Source organism: Microtus oregoni, unplaced genomic scaffold (assembly GCF_018167655.1).
Source record: "Microtus oregoni isolate MIOR12 unplaced genomic scaffold, Mior012 000026F_ref0000081, whole genome shotgun sequence".
Taxonomy (NCBI): Eukaryota; Metazoa; Chordata; class Mammalia; order Rodentia; family Cricetidae; genus Microtus; species Microtus oregoni.
This window is the reverse complement of record NW_024543085.1, coordinates 25,894,877-25,918,237: the sequence shown is the minus strand read 5'-3', so window position 1 is coordinate 25,918,237 and position 23,361 is coordinate 25,894,877. Positions and strand designations below refer to the sequence as shown.

General features: G+C 45.0%; 1 protein-coding gene across 1 annotated transcript; it reads right to left on the bottom strand.

The window, feature by feature from the left end:
• Positions 1 to 1,036: 1,036 nt before the first annotated feature.
• On the bottom strand, positions 1,037 to 21,706 carry Ssmem1 (serine rich single-pass membrane protein 1). The gene is made up of 5 exons (XM_041675386.1): positions 21,515 to 21,706; positions 17,199 to 17,253; positions 14,479 to 14,961; positions 4,465 to 4,623; positions 1,037 to 1,194 (listed from the first exon to the last, which is right to left on the bottom strand). Exons 1-5 carry the CDS (start codon positions 21,704 to 21,706, stop codon positions 1,037 to 1,039), a joined length of 1,047 nt encoding a protein of 348 aa, XP_041531320.1.
• Positions 21,707 to 23,361: the final 1,655 nt, after the last annotated feature.

Below are 23,361 nucleotides of genomic sequence, written 5' to 3'. Positions count from 1 at the left end.
GAAAGAAATCAAAACATTTATCTAAATCTATTTAGTTCTTGGTTTTGCAAAGCAAGAGGTCCGATTATTTCATGTGTTCATAAAAGAAATTTTTTCATCCAGAAATGATATGCATGGAACCATTAAGAACCCTCTTGGGTGGCTGAATTTTCTTTTTTTCTTAACAAAATTGTTATTTGAACATCTGACAATGTGCACAGTGCTTCTAATCTAAAAACCTAACAACAAACAGATTTTTAGAAGGCACATTCTGGGAATGCCGGAATCTTAAGCACACGGGCCACTTTAGTGACTCGTCGTAGTCGTGGGTTTATTTATTTCCTTTTAATAATTTGTTTATGCCGGGCGGTGGTGGCACACGCCTTTAATCCCAGCACTCGGGAGGCAGAGGCAAGCGGATCTTTGTGAGTTTGAGGCCAGCCTGGTCTACAAGAGCTAGTTCCAGGACAGGCTCCAAAGTTACAGAGAAACCCTGTCTCGAAAAACCAAAAAAAAAAAAAAAAAAATTGTTTTTATTTTTTGTTTTATGCACACGGTGTTTTGCCTGCATGAATGTCTGTATGAGTGAATCAGATCCCTTGGAACAGGAGTTACAGACAGTTGTGAGCTGCCATGTGGGAGCTGGGAACTGAACCCGGGACCTCTGGAAGAATAGTCAATTTTCTTAACTGCTGAGCCATCTCTCCAGACCCCTGTGTGTTTATTTTTCTTTGGCTGAAAAAAAAATTTTTTCTGTTGGATTATTTATTTATTTATTTTTGTTTTTTTCAAGACAGGGTTTCTCTGTGTTACAGCCTAGCTGTCCGGAACTAGCTCTTATAGACCAGGCTGGCCTTGAACTCAACAGAGATCTACCTGCCTCTGGCTCCCAAGTGCTGGGATTAAAGACACGAGCCACCACTGCCCAGCTGGAAGTATTATTATTATTCAAGATGAACTGGGCACTGAAACAGCTGCCCATTGTTCTTTCGCGGAGTCCATGCCTGAATCTCCCGCAGACAGTTTTAGGTGTCTGGCTGGCCCGGTCCAGTCACACTTAGTCCCGTGCTGTGGCGCTCCAGTTATACCAGCTCTCAGGCGTGCAGGCTGCCACATTTACGGAAGGCTGAGAGTCGCGCCTGCGCGGAGGGGATGTCTGAATGATGATGTCTGACGACTCCTTGTCATCTCGCTTCTGCTGTTGAAGCCGAAGTGCTGCACTTTTTGCGGGTGTGCAGTGGAATTGCTGGTCAAAAAGTATAAACATTTTTAATATTCCAACATTGTCAACTTTATCATGAAGAATGCTTTCCAGAGAGCTCACTTCCCACATCTGCCCAAAGCTCAAGTCACTTTTTTTTTTTTTTTTTGATTTTTCGAGACAGGGTTTCTCCGTAGCTTTTGGTTCCTGTCCTGAAACTAGCTCTTGTAGATCAGGCTGGCCTCGAACTCACAGAGATCCACCTGCCTCTGCCTCCCGAGTGCTGGGATTAAAGGCGTGCGCCACCACCGCCCGGCTTCAAGTCACTTTTTTAAATAAGAAAAAAATTAGACCTACATCAATCTAAAATTTTTTTAAAAAATTCATTGATTTTCCTTTATGTGGGAAGTTGAACATCTCTTTAGTGCATTTATTGGTCACTTGGAATTTATCATTTGTGAGGTTTCTATTCAACTATTTGGGCCATTTTTCTACTAAATTATTTGGGTTTGTTTTATTTTTAAAGTTCTTTATAATATTATGTTCCAAAAGTTGTCTGTTTACCTTTTTATTTTATTTACTAAGTACTGATTTTTATTTTTCTCTCTACAGGAACTTTTTAAGCTTTTTTGGTATTATCTCTCAATTTTGTTCTATACAGAATTGATTTTTCATATAACAATTGGTTCATGCCACTTTTCAGATGACTTCTTCAAGACTATATTGGGAGGGGATGGTAAGTCAGACCTAAGCATGTGTGACAGTCCCTAAGGAAATCTATTACTTTGTAAGCTAATTAAAATAAAATAATTTTCTTTCTTAAATTTTATTTATTTATTTATTTTTGGTTTGTCGAGACAGGGTTTCTCTGTGGCTTTGGAGCCTGTCCTGGAACTAGCTCTGTAGACCAGGCTGGTCTCGAACTCACAGAGATCCGCCTGCCTCTTAAATTTTATTTTCTGTGAATGGGTTTTGCCTGTGTGTGTGCCTGTGTACTAATGTGCATGCAGTGCTCACAGTGGCCAGAAGAGGGCGATGGATTCCCCAGAACCGGAGTTACAGATGAAGGCCAGCCATCACGTGGGTGCTGAAAACTGAACCAGAGTTTGTATCTACACAAAAGCCGTTCACCACTGAGCCATGGCTCCAGCCCCCAACTCAAATAATTTTAAAGGAAGATATCTTTTTACTACTGTGTTCTTTAATTTTTGGTGGGTTTTTGTTTTCACAAATAAAGTCGATCGGCTTATATCCAAATACATGGTTAATGTCAAAAATGTACCCTTACAGTGTATTTTCAGCTTTGTTTCAACTAGACTAAGGCTATAAAATCTACTTCTGACTGACACCAACATATTAAATTCTCAAGGACGGAATAGTCAAATACACCATGTGTCCAAACACCAGTGCACACAGGTACTTTTGCAGTTGAAACTAAACAATGTGATTAAACAAAATAGTCGCTCATGAATTCAAATACACAGATCTAAACTCTGGGAGTTTAGCCGTGTCCATGAATGACACCATGGACACCCAAATGGGAAGCCAACTTCTTGAAAGAATAAAAATGTTACAGAGAATAACTTTGGAAGATTGTCTTAAAACTGAGGGGGATTCAGGCAGTGGTGGTGCACGCCTTTAATCCCAGCACTCAGGAGGCAGAGACAGGCGGATCTCTGTGAGTTCAAGGCCAGCCTAGTCTGCAGAGAGAGTTCCAGGACTGGCTCTATAGCTACCTAGAAACTCTGTCTCAAAAAACAAAAACAAAACAAACAAACAAAAAAAAGAGGGGGTACTGGCCTCTGAAGAGGTCAATTAGATGCCTGATAAGTAGCTGTCTGGTAGAGGAACGGCACGTAAAGGAGCTGGAATGGTGGTGCCTTCTTGAAGCCCGTGCAAACCACCACTCCCTGTGCCTCCCAGACTTCGCTCACTAAAGCAAGACAGGATCTACCATCAGCCACGTGATTCTTGCCAATTGTCTTCGTCAGTAATAAAAGTATTACCTTATTTTGCCACTGATGTGCATAATGTTTACGTGTGTGTGTCGTGGGATAACCTTTTTGTACACTGTGAAGATATGTCACTGACAAGGCACCTTCTGATTGGCTTAATAAAGAGCTGAACAACCAGTAGCTAGGCAGGAGGGGGATAGGCAGGACTTCCGGGAAAAGAGAGGGACTCCTTCCCACCAGCAAGATGTAAAGGGAGTCCAATGTACAGTACAGAAGAGAGGTAATGAGCCACGAGGCAGAACGTAGATTAATATAAACGGGTTAATTTAAGTTATAAGAGCTTTGGGAACAAGCCTAAACTAAGGCCAAGCTTTCATAATAAAGAAGTCTCCGAGTCATTATTTGGAAGCTGGTGGTCCAAAGAAAATCCGACGACATGTGTGTGAGAGGGAAAGACCCATGTGGTTAGAGGCCAACCTTTCGCAGCTGGTTCTCTCTACACTGTAGGTTCTGAGGATTGAACTCAGGTTGTCTGGCTTGGCAGCAGACTCCTTTACCTGCTCCCTGAGCCATCTTTCCAGCCCAGATCATATTTGTCTGTCTTTTTAGCTCTAATTGTGTGATAATAGGCCTCTGTCTCCTGGATGGGAAAGAAAAAAAGACAAAAAGCAAAGCCCAGGACTTGAGAGGTAGAAGCAAGAGGGTTAGCCATGAATGTGAGGTCAGTCTGGTATACAAAGCCAGTTCCAGACAACCAAGACCCTATCAGTGGTCAAGGATTAGATTTGCCCAGCACACTCAAGGCCCTATGTTCAACTTCAGGCACCACATATAAAAAAGCAAATCAGGTCAGGAGTTTTACTGGTGGCTGAATGGCGAAGGACTAATTTAATCTTCTGTGGCCTGGTTCCAGGTGTCTTTGCCTGAAGAAAGCTATTCTGTCAAGGCCTGATGTGGGCCTTCACCAAGGCTGCCTTCCACACCTCCCCAGTTGCACTTCTAACTTCCTTTCTGACCTCAATATGAACCCTTCCCCTGCCTCCAATTCCCAGTACACACAAAAGCCTTATACTAAAAAGGTGGGGTTTTTTTCCCCACGATGATTTAAAAGCTTGATCCTATATCCTCTACTCCCTGAGCCCTAAGACATTGCACATTTGAAACTAATTAAAAAGATTTGTATCCCATAATTCCTGACTGAGAGGCTATCCGCATGTGTCCTTGAACAGCGTATGTGGCTGAGAAGCGAATCGCACGCTGTATTCATTTTCCCCGGGGATGTGCTGGAGCCAATATTCTCATCTCTTCCCAACTTCCACTCAGCAGTACCTTTGGCAGCTTTGAGACTGGCAACAGTGCGGGTATTTATACCAGGGAAAGCGGCGTGCAACACAGCCAGGCTGTTAACACTGCGCACACTGTCAAACATTCCAGCACGCCACTGGGGAGGAGGTTCTTCTGGTTTCCAGTAACAGAGACCCACTTGAGCTGGCAGAAGTGAAAGGGGGACGTTATCACACGATTCTGCTGGTGAGGTGCCGAGGCGCTGATGTGGGGGTGACAGGGGGCCCTCAGGAAGGAGCTGAGACTGGGGACTTGAAAAATCACCGTGCTCTTCACTCTTCTCTGTTTACTGTGCTTTTCTTCCTCCAACAACCTTCTCCCCCAGCTCCTAACCTACCTGGAGAGCACACCGGACCTGGAAGAGACGTGCTCTGAGTCCAGTTTCCCTGGGAAACTGGTATCTGTCTCGGTTCCAAGTCCAGCTTCTCAGGCAGGGACTTAAAATGGAAGAAAATTCTGCCGCAGCCAAGGCCTGGCCAAGGCAAAGTAGGTGGGAGTGAGCAAAACTGAGGCCAGCAGCATAAGCGAAAGATCAGAGCCCTGGCAAAGACTTTTCCATCTCCGACCGACTCTTCTCTAGCATCAGCCAGGGCCCTCACTCCTTTCCCCCGATGCCACTCCAGGTTACCCAGAAGACGTTGGGAGGACGATGTTCATCTCTGACACTTTCAGACTTTTCCCTTGTCACTGCTCCCAAACACAAATAACAGCTATGGACATCTCCTTGCCTTGTGCTTGGGATTGTGAACGTTCTAGGATGCACAAATGACGCTGGCATAATCGTGTCCGCGGGGGGCGGGGGGGGGGGGGACGACACTTCTGCATCCATAGCATCCATCCCACTGTGGATACGGGGAAGGGCAGCAGTTTATACAGGTCTGTCTTTAGCGACTTCAGCACTGCCAAGCTCTTCCCAGGTGAAAGGCACTGTTCTAGAGTTCATGGAGGAAGATCCTAAATCACCTGCAAGAAACAGGAAAACTCCCTAAATATGTTCAAAAATAGTTACCGGACAGGCAGTGGTGGCGCACGCCTTTAATCCCAGCACTCGGGGGGCAGAAGCAGGCGGATCTCTGGGAGTTCAATGTCAGCCTGGTCTACAGACTAAGTTTCAAGACAGCTAAGGTTGTTACACAGAGAAACCCTGTCTCAAAAAACAAAAACAAACAACAACAACAAAAAAAAACCATAGCTACTGTCCCTGAAGGCTGAGAACTTTGCTTGTTTGGCAGAGGAGCTCCCCAATATTCATGGTTCCAGTCCTAGCACCATAGACTGGGGGTGGTGGTATAGTTCTTGCACTCAGGAGGCAGAGGCAGGAGGATGGAAGGTCAGGGTCATACACAAGGTGACAGTTACAGCAAGTTTGAGGTAAGCGCAGGCTACAAAAGACCCCGTCTTTAAAAAAAAAAAAAGCAAAGAAACAAAAAAACTATACAGATACTATACAGATAGACATGCTTTGTTGAGAGAGGCTTGCTGTTTATTTGTTGAGACTACGTCTCACTACAGTCTTGGCTGGCCTAAACTAGCCTTGAACTCACCTGCCTCTGCCTGCTTGGTGGCAAGATTAAAGGTGTGCACTACCACACCCAGCCAGGGTCAGTTTTAAAAAATAAATATGTTGGCAGGGCATACTTTTAAACTCAGCACCCAGGAGGCAGAGGCAGGGAGATCTCCATGAGTTTGCGGCCAGGCTGATCCACATAGAGTTCCAGGCCAGTTAAGGCTACCTAGTAAGAACAAGTCTTAGAAAAAAATTACCTTGCCTGCAGGATTCCAGGCCCAGTGGCACACTCCTGCAATCCCAGTACATTACAGGAGGCTGAAGCAGGCAGATGGCGAATTCCAGCCAAGTCTGGGCTACAAAAAAGAAAGAGAGAGAGAGAGAGAGAGGAGGAAGAAGAAGAAGAAGAAGAAGAAGAAGAAGAAGAAGAAGAAGAAGAAGAAGAGAAGAGAAGAAAAACAAAACAGACATCCAAAGTATCGCTCCAGCTCTTGTCAGTTCAGCCACTCTGTACCTATTCTTTCCATCCTCCCACTTTGTGCCTCGGTGGACACGTGCTGCCATCCCTTGCAGACTCGGAGATGTCCACCGAAAGAAGAGAGGCCATTTCCTCTCTCTACGTGTCTGTTTTCGGAGTGAAGAAACTCTGAAGAATGCCCCCACCAGCTAACTTCTCCCCAGAAAGAAGGGACACCCCCTGCCTGCTTGAACCACTCGTAGACAAGGGGGACTGGTACTGCCATGATTGGCTCAGAGCAATCAAGACCTCCTGTAACAGTGTACAACGGGGCAGAACGACAGTCTGCTAGAACGGACAGAAGGGGAGCAACCAGCAGGGGCTGCCGGGACCCTGACTCTGAAGCCCTGCAATCAGACAACACGCAGTGCTCCGGCCCTAGCAGGCATTACTCCGGCCACTTTAGTCCCTTATTTCTCCCTCAGACCAAATCCAGTGGATCCGCCCACCGGAACCTGGTTTTTATCTCCCCCGTTTCCCCCTTTTGATTTATTCTAATTAGTAGCAGAGCTGGCTCCCTGCCTGGCATTTTCGCCGCTAAATCAAGATTTTGAACATATGAAACTTTACGGTGACGGGGACACTAATAAACAAAGTCGTTACAGACTGCAGGCCCCTCTAATCAGGCGGGGCTGAGATCTGCCTGCAACGGAAGTCAAGCTCAGAAGCCAAGTGATAAAAGTCGGAACACAGTATTGTTGGGGTTAAAACTTTTTATTACTTTTAGAAAGTATTTCGTGCATTGAATTCTGAGCGCTGAGTAGAAACTTCCAACAGAAAATAAGGAGTTCCGTGCTGGAGAACTGGCTGGGGGCCGGCGGTGTTGATCAAAAAAAGCACACGAGCAATTGATTTAAGACACCTCTCTTAGGAGAGTCTCTAGGCTTAACAATCTTCTGCTCTCCATTAAAAATAAAGAAATACATGCAAGTTTAATTTTCTTTTTTTTCGCCTAGGTTACCAAGTTCCTCCTTACACCCAAAAGGGCCTAGAGTTGACTATGGAGTTCATAAGAAACATACTGCGCCCCTTTTCTTCCTTCACCACCTCCGGAGGTTTGGGACTCATTTGCTGCTCGCCTTGACCGCGGGCCACCTCCTTGACCACGTGTTCCTGACAGAGAGAATGTCCAGGTGGCCGGGTGCTGGGAAACCTGTCAGACGTTACTCGGTGCAATAAAAGAACCCAGCAGCCGAGGTCCCCGGCATATTGTTGCAGGGAAACCCTTTCAGAATTCGCTAATTGGGAATTTGTGATAATTTGGGGAAGGGCTGGCTGAAGTTAACCTTTGTGGGGGAATAAAGAGTTCACTGAAGTTCTGCACAGTATAAACAAGATTAGACGGGGAATAATTATCTACTTAAAAGAGCCAGTTGTTTTGAAAAGCTTTCTACAGAAGTATCCTTTTACATACAAACAGGGTAATTATGACTTAAACAAAGGCTGGCCTGTTTCTTAGGCTTCTTTGAAATGTCAATTACAAATTACTCTTGTCTAGTCTCCAAAGCAAAGTCCATCCCTGTGCACTGGCCGCAGTTGGTTAGCTTGCTTCCACTCACTGTATTTACAAATACAAACTTATAGTCCTTCTAAAGTAATACGATTCAATTCACGCTTTTCACTAACCTAAACAGTGGGTCTGTCCTACAGTGCGGTGAGGATTTACTAATTACTAGCATGTGGCCAGTCTGGAATGCGTGGAGCGACGATGTGTGGCTGCATATTAAGGGAAAAATCTAAGAAGAAAACTCCCATCCAGCAGAAGGCTTTTGTTCTTTACATTAACATAGCAAGAAGCACATTTTGTACTGTAACTCAGTCCCTGTACCCTGAAACCGAAACAGTTCTCCTCAAACAATCCTGCTACCCTCTATTATTTTAATTGATTTTACTACTCATTACACTAGCCCCTACCCTTACCACGGAGGATTATTCCCAGAGGGTGTGGAAACTTTATGCACATATGATTTTTCACGCGTATGTTGTGTGTCCCTATGATAAAATTTCATTTAGGTAGAGTCCCTGTCGAGCATGAACAAGGCCCTGGGTCCTATCTGTACTGCTGCAGAAAAACAAAAGGTCTATTTGGCAGTTCTATTGTTCCCACACCCTTGGTTACTCTTTACTGGGTAGTCAAATTTTCTTGGAGAAGGATGAGGTGGAGGAGGAGTGAAGTTGTTTTTTTTTTAATTTATTTATTTATTAAAGATTTCTATCTCTTCCCCGCCGCTGCCTCCCATTTCCCTCCCCCTCCCCCAATCAAGTCCCCCTCCCTCGTCAGCCCAAAGAGCAATCAGGGTTCCCTGCCCTGTGGGATGTCCAAGGACCACCCACCTCCATCCAGGTCTAGTAAGGTGAGCATCCAAACTGCCTAGGCTCCCACAAAGCCAGTACGTGCAGTAGGATCAAAAACCCATTGCCATTGTTCTTGAGTTCTCAGTAGTCCTCATTGTCCGCTATGTTCAGCGAGTCCGGTTTTATCCCAGGCTTTTTCAGACCCGGGCCAGCTGGCCTTGGTGAGTTCCCAATAGAACATCCCCATTGTGAGTGAAGTTGTTTTGTTTGTAAGTTGGGTACAGTAAGAAATCAATACTTAGCCGGGTGGTGCTGGGGCACCCCTTAAATCCCAACACTCAGAAGGCAGAAGCAGGGAGACCTCGAGGAGTTCGAGGTCAGTATGGTCTACAGAGTTTAGTTCCAGGACAGCCAACGGCTTCACAGAGAAACCCTGTCCTGAAATAAATAAAAAATGAAAAACAAACCCAGAACAATAAAAACTACCAATGTTTAGTATCTATGACGGTTGACCGTGAAGCCTGAAGCCACAGAGAGCTGTTCTGAAATCACCTTCCTAGAATAGCTGGGAGACGAGAGCATTCCTTCCCGGCTATCTGGAATCCTGCAGCTGTTAACTGGGTTTTTGGAGTAGGTGTAAGCTGCCTTCAGGGGCCTCCCTGCTCTGAGATGGCGTAGTGAGAGTCACTGCCCTTCTAAATCAGCGCCTCTCATCTTCTCTCAGATCCTGGCTGTTTTCTAGGTCCTGCTGCCTCTTGCTAGTCAGCATTCAGTCTCGCTCATTTCCAGCTTCCCATGGCTTCAGCTCAGCCTTTATAAGGTTTCTTCCTCTTGTCATGAGCCAAACCAGGCTTTCTCATAGAAGCCGAGGCAAGTGGAAGCCGTGAGTTCTTTCCACCAAACAGGTGAGCCCTGGCTCCTCGTTCTGTTCAGTTTCTGACTCTTGGCTGCGTTTTCCTCCCACGGTCCTCTAATCTCGTGTGCCAAATTTTCACACCAGAAGCCAGGTATAGTGATGAGGGTGATGAATGCCTTGAATCCCAGGGTTCAGGAGCCCGTGGTAGGCAGATCTCTGAGTTCAAGGCCATCCAGGGTTGCTTAGTGAGACCCTATCTCAAACAACAACAAACACGGAATGGGATTGGTGAGGTGACTCGGGGGTCAAGAGTGCAGAGTACCTAGATTCAATTTCCAGCACCCATATGGTAACTCACAACCATCCATACCTCCATTTCCAGGGGACTTGAAGCCCTCTTCTGATCTCTGTGGGCCCCAAGGTGTACATATATACATTAAAAAATTCAAAACATTTTTACACATAAAATATATCTTTAAAAAGAAGAACAAGGATAAGGACAGGCAAGACGGCTCAAAGGGTAAAGGTGCTCACTACCAAGTCTCCTAAACTGAGTTCAACCCTAGAAACCAAGCAGTGGAAAGAGAGGACAGATTCCATTCAGCAAGTTGTCCTGATTTCCACATACTATGGACAAGTGCTCCTACACACACACACACACGTAAAAAAGAAAACAAAATAGACAATGTATTATCATGGTGGTTAGATATGACCCCAAACCCAGGTCTTTCACTTTTACCAATCTTTCCCCTTGCCTTGGTTTCATCATTTGCCAGGTTGGCATAATACCTATCTTGCAGATGTGTGAAAACTAGTTTTTATAGATGCTCATATGTGCCTGAAATATAGCAAACATTTTCAAAATGTCCCCCAATAACAACATTATTATGTTTCTGTTACTTAGATTTACCCTGAAGCAGAATCCAAAGACAGAGAAAATCATGCAGACATGAGCAGAAAAAGAATCCCTCACCTAGGAATCTGCCATCTTGACCAGATGAGAAGAACTCTGATAAATTAATATTTCCTTAAGGCCTTCCTCCTTTCTTCTCTATAAATCTATAACTTTTTAGAAATCTCACTAGAAACCCCATTTATAGTAAAATATATGTCCTGTGCTCCTAGGGCAACCCCAATAGCTCCTGGTTTTATCTTATTAGATTATATCTAGGGCACTGCCTTTCATCTCATTTATCAAAAAGAGAGAAAGTGTTAGAGTCTCTTAGCAGCCCTTTGCGTTGTAACTTCAGAGCCACAGTGGTAACCGTGGTCAGTGCTAAGACATGGAAGTGCAGCCTTCCTTGGGAAGCCCATCCCCACATCTGAGGTGTGTCTGCCTCCCCCACGGGGACTACTTTTCTATTTTCACTCAGCTTCAACTCTGCTTCATCCGGCTTCCCTTTCAGTTCTTTTCTGAGGTTGAAGGATCTGTTTTACCTGAGTCAAGGCTGCAAAAGGTTAAGGGAATTCAGGTGCCTACTGGCACCAAGTAAAGCCACATCACCCAATTTGGCAAGCAGAGATAAATATTGACCACCCCGTAATCCATGATCCCTGCCCCCTCATTCCCTATCTTTCTGCAAATACCCCCTGCATGCATGACCTCCTTCAAGACACCCATTTCAGTCAGAACCTTCCCTGCTTCCCACAATTCTCTGCTTCTCAGTCCCAGAGAACAGCTGTGATTGATACTTGATGTAGTTGTTATGAAAGTCAGCTGTGACTTGGATTTTTTGTTGTTGTTTTTGTTTTCTTTTTTTTTTATTGGTTTTTCAAAACAGGTTTTTCTCAGTAGCTATGAAGCCAGTCTTGGAACTTGCTCTGTAGACCAAGCTGGCCTCAAACTCAGAGATCTGCCTGCCTCCTCCTCCAGAGTGCTGGGATTAAAGGTGTGCGTCACCAGCAGCGGCCGGAGGTCAGTTCTGAAAATGCATGGATGAGTCACCAAACGGAGGCAAGCCCTCCCTCAAGCCAGCCGGCCAAACAGGCCACAGCCTTTGACCATAAACATCAGAGGAGAGACTGAAGAGGAGACTATCGTAATGGTCTGCTGTCCCTTTAAGAGACAAGCCACACCCACTCCCTCCCCATCTGCTGAGGCAAGCTGATCTTCAGCTTCCAGCCTGAGTCCCTCCCTTTCCCATCTCGCCCCCCCCCCCAGCCTTGCTCCATACTCCCCACTTCCCCCCCCCCCGTCTTTCTCTATCTCTGTCTCTCTCTGTTTCTTTCTGCTCTTCCCCCTTCTCTCCTTACCCCCTGTCCCCTTCCCATCCATAACCCACTAAATAAATATCCAACCTTACTCTGTATGGCATGCTTATCTTGCCTGTTGCGTGGCTCCCTGCCTGGCACCAGCCACCTTCTGAGACTTGCAGTGTGGTCTCATGGCATGCCCATCCGTCTGTCTCTCCTTGTGGAACTCACTGCCTCTCTGGCCCACTGCAGCCACTTGGAACAGTGCCATCCCTGCCTGGGATTGGCTGACCACTGCCACCGCTTGGAGACCTTCAGCGTTTCTGCCGCTGCAGCCACTCGAGGGTCTGCAGCATTTTACTTAATGCATTACAACTATCATGGCTGGCCTGGAGTCCCACTCTGAGAGTGACACTGGGCTTTGCATGAAGGCAACATCGCCCATGACCGGCATTTACAGCCTTGGTTTCCTGAGCAATATCCCACCCCACCAATTCTGCACTGTCCTCTTTAATCCCAACCTCGATGTCTATGCTTTTGTTTCTTATCTAACCTCATCTACGTCTCATCCATTTGGTTTGAGGCAACTCTCTCCTTAGATATCCTCCCACCTCTGTTTAGAGTTATTTAAGACAGATTCTCCTGTATCCCAGGCTGATCTCCTTGAACTCCTGATCCTCTTGCCTCTACCTCCTTAGTGCTGGGATCACAGGCATGTGCCTCCATATCTGGTTTATGTAGTGCAGGGGATGGAACCCAAAGCCTCACGCATACTCTTCATGTATCCTGCCAAGCCACTCTACCTCTGTTTTCTGTTGATGTTCACACAGATAATCCTAGTTAGACCCCAGTGGTGGAGACATCTACATTGGTTCCAAAGTCTTTGCTATAATTAGTTAAGGAATCAGCCCTTGCCAAGGGGAATCCTGGGTCCCAAGTCACATCCTGTCTGTTCTCCATGCTAGTCCTTTCCCTGCCCCTCATGGAAGTTTTAGTCCTTAGTATCAGGCTGCATGATCCACCACAGATGGTAATCAAGTCCTTCTCCAAAACCTGCACCCTTGTTTGAACTCTAGCCCCATGACTAGAGGTCATGTCACATCTTCTTATCCTTGCTAGCCCTCTCTAGGATCTGGGCCTTGTTTTATAACACAGCTGGGTGCCTGCCATCCACCTGGAAAGTGATCCACAGAATGGCTACCCATCCATTTTACTCTTAAACTCTTCATTGGCACCACTACCATCCAGCGCTAGGGTCCCCAATTTAAATGAAAATTCTAGTCCCAAGTTTGCCTAGATTTCAGCTATTTGTACTAAAGGTCCTCTCTTCTACCAACTTTCAGACAGGCTCTTCTGAGTCCTCCTCTTGACCAGGTTTCAGCTTGGCCCCGTTCTGTCTGAACTACTGAGCTGGTTTAGCAAGAATCCTGGTAAGTTCATGGCTGACCATACTTTTGATGACTAAGTCCCACCTTCACCACGAATTACGTTAGAGGCCTGATGTGGTGGCCCACACTGTTAAGCACAGTACCCGGGATGTTGAGCCAGGCTGATCTCTGAGTTTGAGGCCAGCCTGGACTATATAACGAGTTCTAGGCCAGCCAAGGCTACCTAGAGAAACCGTATCTCCAAAAACAGTGTTAGGTAAGTTTAAAAGGGATTATCCATTATCCTTTAGTAGTTTCCAACCAATGACCCTCCTCACCCTGCCCCTGGCTGTGTATCACTTATCTTGTATTAGGCTCTCATTTCTATGTAGCTCCTTTATTGATCTCTATTGTAATAGTGTCAAATAAAAATTTTCTCCTTATCTTAACGAGTATGAGAAAAAAGTTTTAACACTTGCCATGGTCTTGGGACAACAACCGAGGACAAGCCACGGCCCGGCTGCCTTCAGAGTCACTCTCCCTGTCTTCCTGGTGACTCGAGAAATATGGTCATATTCCAGGTCCTTAAGCTCATTCCTCAACAGCCCTTAGTGGACTCAATATCCCAACCAACACAGCTCTAGCAGAGTCGTCTCAACTATTAACAAACCAACCGGTCCGTCCTGCCACCTCAATGGTTTAGTCAGTCAGATAATCAAAATAGAGGAATATATTTAAATGGTTTCTCAGCATAAATGTTTTTTTCTTTTTTGGTTTTCCAAGACAGGGTTTCTCTGTGGCTTCAGAGCCTGTCCTGGAACTAGCTCTTGTAGACGAGGCTGGCCTTGAACTCACAGAGACCCGCCTGCCTCTGCCTTCCAAGTGCTGGAATTAAGGGCATGCACCACCACCGCCCAGCTAAATGTATTTTCAAAGAGTCGTAGTTTTTGTATCATCAACTTAAACAAAATACATACACTTGGGATATGGACTATCTACCCTGGGCTCTTTGACTTAAAAAAAAAAAAGATTACAGAAGATACAAGTCTTCCATGTTCCTACGGTGGCATGAACAAATTCTTCGCCCTTGTTTTGAACAATGACTTTGTCTGAAATTCCACCTCTTAGGTTCCAATTATACTTTTGTCCTTAGCAAAGAGGCTTTATTGTAAAGGTTTCCTTACCCACAACCCTGATTTCATGTTTTATTCATCTCCTTCTTTAGATTTCAAGTAAGGTAAGGATGCCAAAATTCAAACTTTACTTAATGTGCTGATGCCAGGTGTCAGACTCTCCTGTTGAAACTCTTCCTTCACGGAGGTTGTTCCCGAAGTACTTTCGGGGAAGTGACGCGACAGCCATTCTTTGGTTCTCATGGCCTTGCAGTGGAGGCAGGGTCTTTCTCTGACTTGGTAATTTTCCAGATCCCTTGGCCTCAACACTGATTTTCTCCTCTTGATACTGGCGGGCGACGGAGGCTGTTCACTTTCACTCTCCTTCCACGAGGATGCTCCAGAGTTGGATTCCTCATTTTCGCGCTCAGTGCTATCGCTGTCTTGCTGGATCTGATTCTTCCGGTGGAACTGGGAATGGCGCCTAGCTCGTCTATGTTCAAGGTAGGCACTGACCAAAGCCATTTCGGAGTCAGTTACGGCAGAAAGTTGGTTCTGCTTTGGTTTCTTCATCACTTGTGAATAGTCCAAGGATCTGTCTTTACTTTGTTGCTTATAGAAAGTTTCTTTACTTGCTAACCAAGAAAACAGATCAGCAAGTTAGGCAAGAATAGTCATTAATAATTGGTTGTTATAGAAAGATCAATTAAGCCAGATGGTGCTGGCCCACACTTTTAATTCCAGCACTCAGGAGGCAGAGGCAGGCGGATCTCATGAGTTTGAGGCCAGCCCGCTCTACAGAGAAAGTTCCAGGACAGCCAAGGGTACACAGAGAAACCCTGTCTTGAAAAACAAAGAAAAGAACAAAGAAAGGAAGGAAGGAAAGGAGGGAGGGAGGGGGAGAGGAAGGGGAGATGGAGGGAGGGAGGGAGGGAGGGAGGGAGGGAGAGAGAGAGAGAGAGAGAGAGAGAGGTCAGTGAGAAGGACAGACAGTTTTGGGGGCCCTACAGAAGGTGTCTGGAGGGCCAGAGCCTGCCTTCTGCTTATAAATTGGCATATTTACAGGACAGAGGACCTGGGACAGGGAAGGAGGTTTCAAAGTTTTGTTTTTGGCTTGCAGTTGGCCCTTGTTGGGCATAACCTGTGAGCAATCAGTTAAAGAGTGTTAGGTCCTTCAGTCAGAGGTGGTGGTACAGGCCTTTAAGTCCAGCACTGGGGAAGCAGGTGGATCTCTATGGAGTTCAAGCCAGCCTCGCCTACAAAGTTGAATTCTAGGTCAGATAAGGGTTATGTAGTAAGACCCTATCTAAATAACTCAATTAGTCATCTGACCACCCATAAATATCGGATATGGCTGGGCACTATGGGGTCTTCAGTGGGGACGGTGGCAGGAACCTAGGGAAGTAAACTACTTTATGTATTCCTGAATGTTGATTACTGTGGTTTCAGGAAACTGCTAGAACTCTTCAAAATGGCACTTTTCAAAATGATGGGGCCTTGGCTAACAACTTCACATTACCCAAGAAAGTCCGACCCAGCGGTCAAATCACTGCCTTCCTCAATCACTCGCTAATGCCAGCAAAATGAGTGCTTTTCTGGCGCTGCTCTCCACCCCACAGAGACGGGAGGAAATGACTGCTGAACCTTTGTAAGCCCTGGATGTGGTATCAAATGGAAGGTTTCCCGAGAAGAAACGTCGTGAAGGTTGCAGGGTGTGAGGGAGAGGGATTTGACAGCAAGACGCCTCTCTCTCCTCGCCATGCTCTATGCTGATGTTGGCTCCTAGCAGCTCAAAAAGCCTGATACATCTTTGAAAATTTTGTGAGATGGTTAAACCATCATTGCTAAACAAATTTACAATTAAATCAGTCTACCAAAAAGGTGATAATTACTTAATGCCCATAATTTCCTAATTATCTTCCTACAGTTTATTATGCTGTGGACCCTCAGAGCTGTTTATCTGGGTGTGGGAAGGCCTACCGGAGGATGCGTTATTATTGTACTTCTGTCTCCAAGTTTGTTCTCTGACAATATGCTGCCAGCTCCAAACCATCATGGGAGTGAACATTTACCTGGAAACTAGCAAAAAAGACCAGGGCTTAGTGCCCGGGGCTAGGAAAATGATGGAGACTGTGTTTCTAATGTAGATTGTCACAGCTGCCACCTAACTGTGAATAGCAACCCACAATCAAGACATACTCTCCCAGTGTTCTGAAGCTGTTATTCACTTCATCAAAGCAGCCGATGAACAACTAAGCTGATGTCTCGATTCCATTTCATTCTTCAGCTTTGAGGACAATAACATTTTGTTTGTTAGTTTGTTTGTTTTTGTTTTTCGAGACAGGGTTTCTCAGTCCCGAAGGAGTTAGTCCTGGAACTAGCTCTGTAGACCAGGCTGGCCTCGAACTCACAGAGATCTGCCCCTCTCCAAGTCTTCCGAGTGCTGGGATTAAAGGTGTGCACTACCACCACCCAGCGAGGACAATAACATTTATGCTAACATTATACTCACTTGGTCACTCGGCTTATAACTATAACCTAGGAGGCAAGGGTCTGGCAAAAATCAAAAAGAACACTGTGTGTGAAATCAGGAGTCTACAGAGAACTTAACACAAATACTTCATAAATTATGGGACAGAAATCTTTCCTATCAATACACACACATTTGTCTATCCACAAAGCTTTGTGAAGGCAAGCCCCGAGACACGACAGCAAAGGGAGCTCTGGCTACCGTAATCTGTCCTTTATGGTGGCGGCTCTGCTGGGGCATCTGAGTCGTCTCTGCCTTTGGGAGGAAGGAAGCCTTCACCCAGAGGCCTTCTAGCCTCCACCCTCCTCTGGAGAGCCCGAGACCGCTCACCTTGATGCTCACCTTGACTTACTGGCGCACTGGTCCCACCGTCTTCATCCCACTTGCTGGCAGACATCTGTTTCAGAAATACAGTGAGATGAGCTCAGTCAGTTACCCTACGGTAACATCGACGAGCCCAGGACCATTGCTCGAGGTCCTTTACTAAGGTCTAGCCTTGAACAGTCAACCCTGTCAGACACGCACATCTGGAGTTCCTTTGTAATGGGGACCTACCTCCACTGCCAGTTCAAAAGACCATGCTTCTGTAGCAAAATCCACCAAAATGGTCTGACCGAGCAAAACTGGGCAAAGACTGTAGATAAAATAATACTCACGAGGTGATAAAGTTTTCTATCACTTATAATACATAGAAGTTTCATTTAAAAACAGATGAGGGGGGAGGGGTTGGAGAGATGGCTCAGCAGTTAGGACCACTGGCTGCTTCTCCAGAGGAACTGGATTCAATTCATAGTACCCACATGGCAGCTTAAAACTGTCATATTCCAGGGGATCTGACACCTTCACACAGATAAACGTGCAGGCAAAACACCAATGCACATAAAATAAAAGTAAATTAAAAAAAAATCACTCAAAAAATGGATTGGGGGCCTGGCAAGAAGGCTCAGTAGATAAAGGCACATGGTGCTAAGCCCTATGACCAGCATTCAATCCCTGGGGATGGCATGGAAGGAGAACTGACTCCCAAAAGTTGTCTTCTGACCCCCACATACACACCATTGCGCATGCTCACTCTCAGACATGTGTGTAAACCCACACACAATAATACACGTAATAAATTTAGACCAAAACCATATTTGAATCCCAGTGTGGTAGCACACACCTATAATCTCCACACTCAAGGTCCCGAGTTCAAGGCCACTCCGGGTTATATAGCAAGTGCCAGTCTCAAAAAAACCACACATTAGCTTCAAATGAGTCCTTTAAGAACTCAGGATGGCTGGGCGTGGTGACACATACCTTTAATCCCAGCACTCAGGAGGCAGAGGCTAGTGGATTTCTAAGGTATGAAGCCAGCATGGTCTACACAGCGAGGTCCAGATCAGGGAGACCTTCATAATGAGACCCTATCTCAAAAATGGATTGATTAATTAATAGCGACTTTATTCCTTCTTCTTCCAAATTGTCCACAATTAGGAAATACAATTTGTACAGAAAGTCAAAACTTGTTTAGGTCGAAAGGTGCTCTGCCGAATGTGTTAAGTTCATTACTTTTTAAATTTTTAGCTTTTTAAAGACTGGTCCTCAGGTAGTGCGGTTGGCCTGGAATTAACCTTGTAGCCAAAATGACCCTGAACCTACAGATCTTCCTGCTTCTGCCTCCCAAGTACTGGCATTATGGGGCATGCTACCACACCGGCACATATTTGAATAGTTCTAGCAGCAAAATCCAAGATCCCTGGCTTAATACTTTCTAGGACTCCAGTAGGGTATTTCCTTGTCTCTCTCTCTCTCTCTCTCTTTTTTTTTTTTTCTTGGTACAGTGGTCATTCTCTAAATATCTCAAGATTGAAGTCCTTCCTAAAGTTACATTTTTAAAAAATGTGTTAGGACCCCATGCATATTTTAAATTTAACATGTATAGAGAGAATTATGAAAAGACTGGAGGCTGTGAACCTAGATGTTAATAGCAGTTGGGGATGTCTATATAATCTGGACTCTGGAGTGGTGTCTGTTCCATTTTGTCTACCTTCCTATAATCTTGTGCTCTGCAGTGGGCACTTCTGTAGTTGAAGGAAAAGGTATTTAAAAGCACTTATTAGAGCCGGGCGGTGGTGGCGCACGCCTTTAATCCCAGCACTCGGGAGGCGGAGGCAGGCGGATCTCTGTGAGTTCGAGGCCAGCCTGGTCTACAAGAGCTAGTTCCAGGACAGGAACCAAAAGCTACGGAGAAACCCTGTCTCGAAAAATCCAAAAAAAAAAAAAAAAGCAAGCACTTATTAGGTTTATAAAATCATTTCCACAGAGAGATTCCACACTGGATGCCAAATCAAAATACAACCACAAAATCAAAGGAAAGATTTTACATTAAACTAAGTGGAATCGTATGAGTTATGGTTAGCACAAGCATTTCATTATCTATCCCTGTGCAGGACTTAGTGAGGGAAAGTAGTGACAGTGGTCACTCTGCAGGGCAGGGCAGGGCCAGGCAGGGCCGGGCCGGGCCGGGCAGTAAAGGGGGGCTGCACTCTATCTTTCTGCCACGCTCCAGCTCTCCCATCTCATCATACCACTCCATCCCTTCTAAGCTCAATTTCCACATATGCAGAAACAAGGATTTCAGACAACTATGGTCTAGAAAAACAAAAGCAGCACTAGCAAACTTAAGTGCTAGACAAGCAGACCAACTCAACAGAGGATCTCGAAGCCGGGCGGTGGTGGTGCATGCCTTTAATCCTGGCATTCAGGGAAGCAGAGGCAGGAGAATCTCCCTGAGTTCAGGACCAGTCTGGGTCTACAGAGTGAGTTCCTGGACAGCCGGAGCTACACAGAGAAACCCTGTCTCAGAAAGATAACAAAAGGAAAACATGTCTTCTAAGAAGAGATGAATCCCAAGGGCATGGGCGCGTTGCTTGTTGGAGGGTGATTCCCACCACGTTCCCTACCGCTCTCGACCACTGCTTTAAGGGTTGGAGATAGAGACCCACTGTCTCACAGGAACAAGCTCAAAGTACGGGGGAAATTTCGTCCTCCTTGACTGGCTCTCATACAGTTCTCAGGTTTCAAATCTGGGACCCTTCAGAAGAAGCAGGCCAACCAACTGGAGCTGCCACAAGGGCACAAAGTGAAAGATGAAACCCCAAAGATAATTACGGTTTCAATCAGCGCTGAACAGATTTAATCCAACATTTCAAACTATGCTTTGAAGTAAACAAATAATATGGCAGGAAATCTGGATTCCTTTTCCCTCTGTCACTCTGTCACAAACCACTTGTGTGACACTGGACAAGTCACTTAAATTCTTTGGGTTTTATCAACCCCCCCCCAAAAAAAAAAACTAAGGTGCGTATGGGGATTTTACTTGCTTACAGACAGAAGGCTGGACCGCATGCCCCCTTCAGTCCTTGGAGCATAGCTCGACAGCTCCAAACTGCTGATGTAAGCAAGGGGATTAAAGAACAGCGTAGACCTCTTAAATGATCTTCATGATGAAATTGCCAGTGATCAATTCCAATTTTTTGTTAATTTTCTAAAGTAGCTTTTCTTGCCAGGCCAAATTCAATATACTTAGCTAGGGAGTCTAAAACACATATAAGCATCACTGTTCTAATTCTCCTTCTGGCAAAGCATTTACCTCAAGAAGCATTTAGACATCAGATAAAACTTCTTGGCCAGGAGGTAGTAGGGGGAAGAGGGTTTTTTTATTATTATAATGGAATCTACCTGGCATCGAAATAACAAACCTCCTCTTCTCCATCCAGAACTAACATAGCACTCAATCTAGCTAGCCACTGCCAGCGGGGAGCTCTGGCTGGAATGCTAAATGATGGTGGCTTGATTAATCACCAGTCTATTATTAATGGCCAGAAAAGATTCTGTGTCAGCAATTTATAAGAGGTTGGTTGCTCATAGTATGTCGGGCCACAGACTTAATAAAGCGAACTATGCCATTCCTAAGCTTCTAGAATTTTCTTTTGCTATTCTGTGCCTAAGAGTGCTGACTTTAGCTCTGTTTCGTTTAATTCTGTATCTTAGTCTATGCAGAAAATGGAGTTTCCTTCTAGCCACTCCCCAAATCCTACATGTGTCCTCTCAAAATGTCAAACATTTATATCTTTAATAGAACCACACGGCTATAAGAGGGATTTGGAAGTCACTAACCAGTGGAGAGTTTTATCTCAATATTATATAGCATATGAACAAAAAGGTAAATAGCCTAAATTTTCAACTGCAGAATTTTCATAGTGCAACCCTAAGACAGAGAAGTTATAATGAAAAGGCTGCTTCCATGAGGAAGGATTTACAAAATATTAACTCAAAAGTCAGGCTATGAAAATACACACAATATAAGTTTTGACTATGCAAGGGCAAGGAGAGAGAGAGAGAGATCGAGAAAAAGCAGGGAAAAAATAACCTAGAAGGAGTTCTCCACAAATTTAACAGTTTGTATCTCTACAAAATGGAGTGGAGTGGTTTTAATGCTCTTTATCCTTTCCAGTATCTTTAGATTTTCTGGCATGAGAATGCATCATTTTTTAAACAAAACAAAAACCTTTTTTAAAAAAAAAAAGTACTTTCATCAAACTACAGACAGACAGACAGTGTAGTTGCTGAAAAACCTTACAAAGACACGATTTAAAGTGAAAAGGATTTCCTACCCAGAGGGAAGCCCGAGAGAAGAACATGAGAATCAGTATGATGACGAAATACCAAAGCAGAAAACTTCCTACTATCCCACAAGAATCGTCCTTCCCGTCCTTCCGGCACTCAGCATCCTGTCTCGGAATACTAAAACTGAGGGGCATGGGAGGAGGGTCCAGCTCCCAGAATAAAGACAAAAGATCTCCCATAATAGCTTCTTGCTTAGGAAATAATAAGACATGCTCAAAGGGATGAAGGTGACTGGGAACGATTTCCCTCCATGGCCTATGACAACTTCCCTGGCAACCTATTGTGACATACACTTAAGTAACTGTTGTAGGAACTGATAAATCTGCTTGAATTAGATGGGCAGATTTATCTAAATGACATCTAGAATAGTTTATGGTATTTCCTGAATTTCTCAGTATATTTTCTTCTGCCTAAGTCTTTTCTTCTTCGAAGGTTACATATTCTTTATTTTCATATTTAAGTGTCTAAGGTATTTTTTTTATCAGTCTCTCTTTTTTTAATGTGTACCATACCACTGTAAATTAACACACACAATTCCAATGTACTACAGGCTGCATTGTGTGTTCCCTAAAATTTAAATGTTGATGCCTTCAGAGCCATCTTGTATTTTGAGATAAGGTCAGAAGAGAGGCAGTAAAAGGAAAGTCAGAGGGCGGGATGACAAGACTTTCCGCCCGAGGTCAATCCCCCGTGTTTCACATGGTAGAAGAACACTGACTCCCTCAAGCTACACTCTGACCTCCACATGTTCACGGTGGTACCTGTGCTCCCACACAGTGCATATACACACAAAATAAATAAATGTAAATTCAAAAAATCTTCAAGAGGGAACGGAGGCTCCATCGGGTCATAAGGGTGGAAACTTAATCTAGCTGATAGTCTCGAAGAAGAGGAAGGACACCAAGGATTCACCAACAAGGGGGGAAAGGCCATCTCAGAGTGTAAGGTGAGGCCATCTGCAAGCCAACAGCACCAGGCTCAACAGACTCCAGCCCTGCTGACATCTTCCCAAGCTGGGGAGGGGGGGGGTGGACGCCTACTCTTCTACGCTCCTTTTCCCCCCCTTGGAGGAAGCACTCATGTTTTGGGATATAGTGTTACCGTAACTAAACATATAATGGCAACTATCAACTCTGATCTGACAAGTGTTATATAAGCCTGAATAAATGCTCAATAGCTTGTTACCTTAAAAGGAGGAAACGGACCCCTGTTAAAAACTATGTCGAAGTTATACAGTTTCTTTTTAGATAGACTTACATGGGGAGAAATGAGAACCTGGCATTCTAATTTGACTGGACACTGAATTGAACCCTTTCTTTTTCAACAGTTTTCAAGTTAGTCCATCTCTAAATCTACATCTAGATCCAAACTACATCATACTAAGACAATGATCAAAATCTCACTGGAAAAAAAAATTAGCTCTTTAAGAGCATACAATAACCCACCAGTTTTCATATGCAATACCGCCATGACACCTCATTTCTTTCTGTTTAATCTTGATTTTTTTTTTTTTTTTTTGGGTTTTCGAGACAGGGTTTCTCTGCGGCTTTGGAGCCCGTCCTGGAACTAGCTCTGTAGACCAGGCTGGTCTCGAACTCACAGAGATCCGCCTGCCTCTGCCTCCCGAGTGCTGGGATTAAAGGCGTGCGCCACCAAAGCCCGGCTTTATTTACATTTTCTGAGACAGCCTCATGATGTAGTCCCGGCTGGCTTTCGAACTCCAGAGATCCACACGTCTCTGGCAGCCCCCGAGTGCTGGGATTAAAGGCAAGTACCACCATGCCTGGCTGGCACACTTCTCTGGAAGAAGGAGTCCCTGAGTGCACTGCCCATT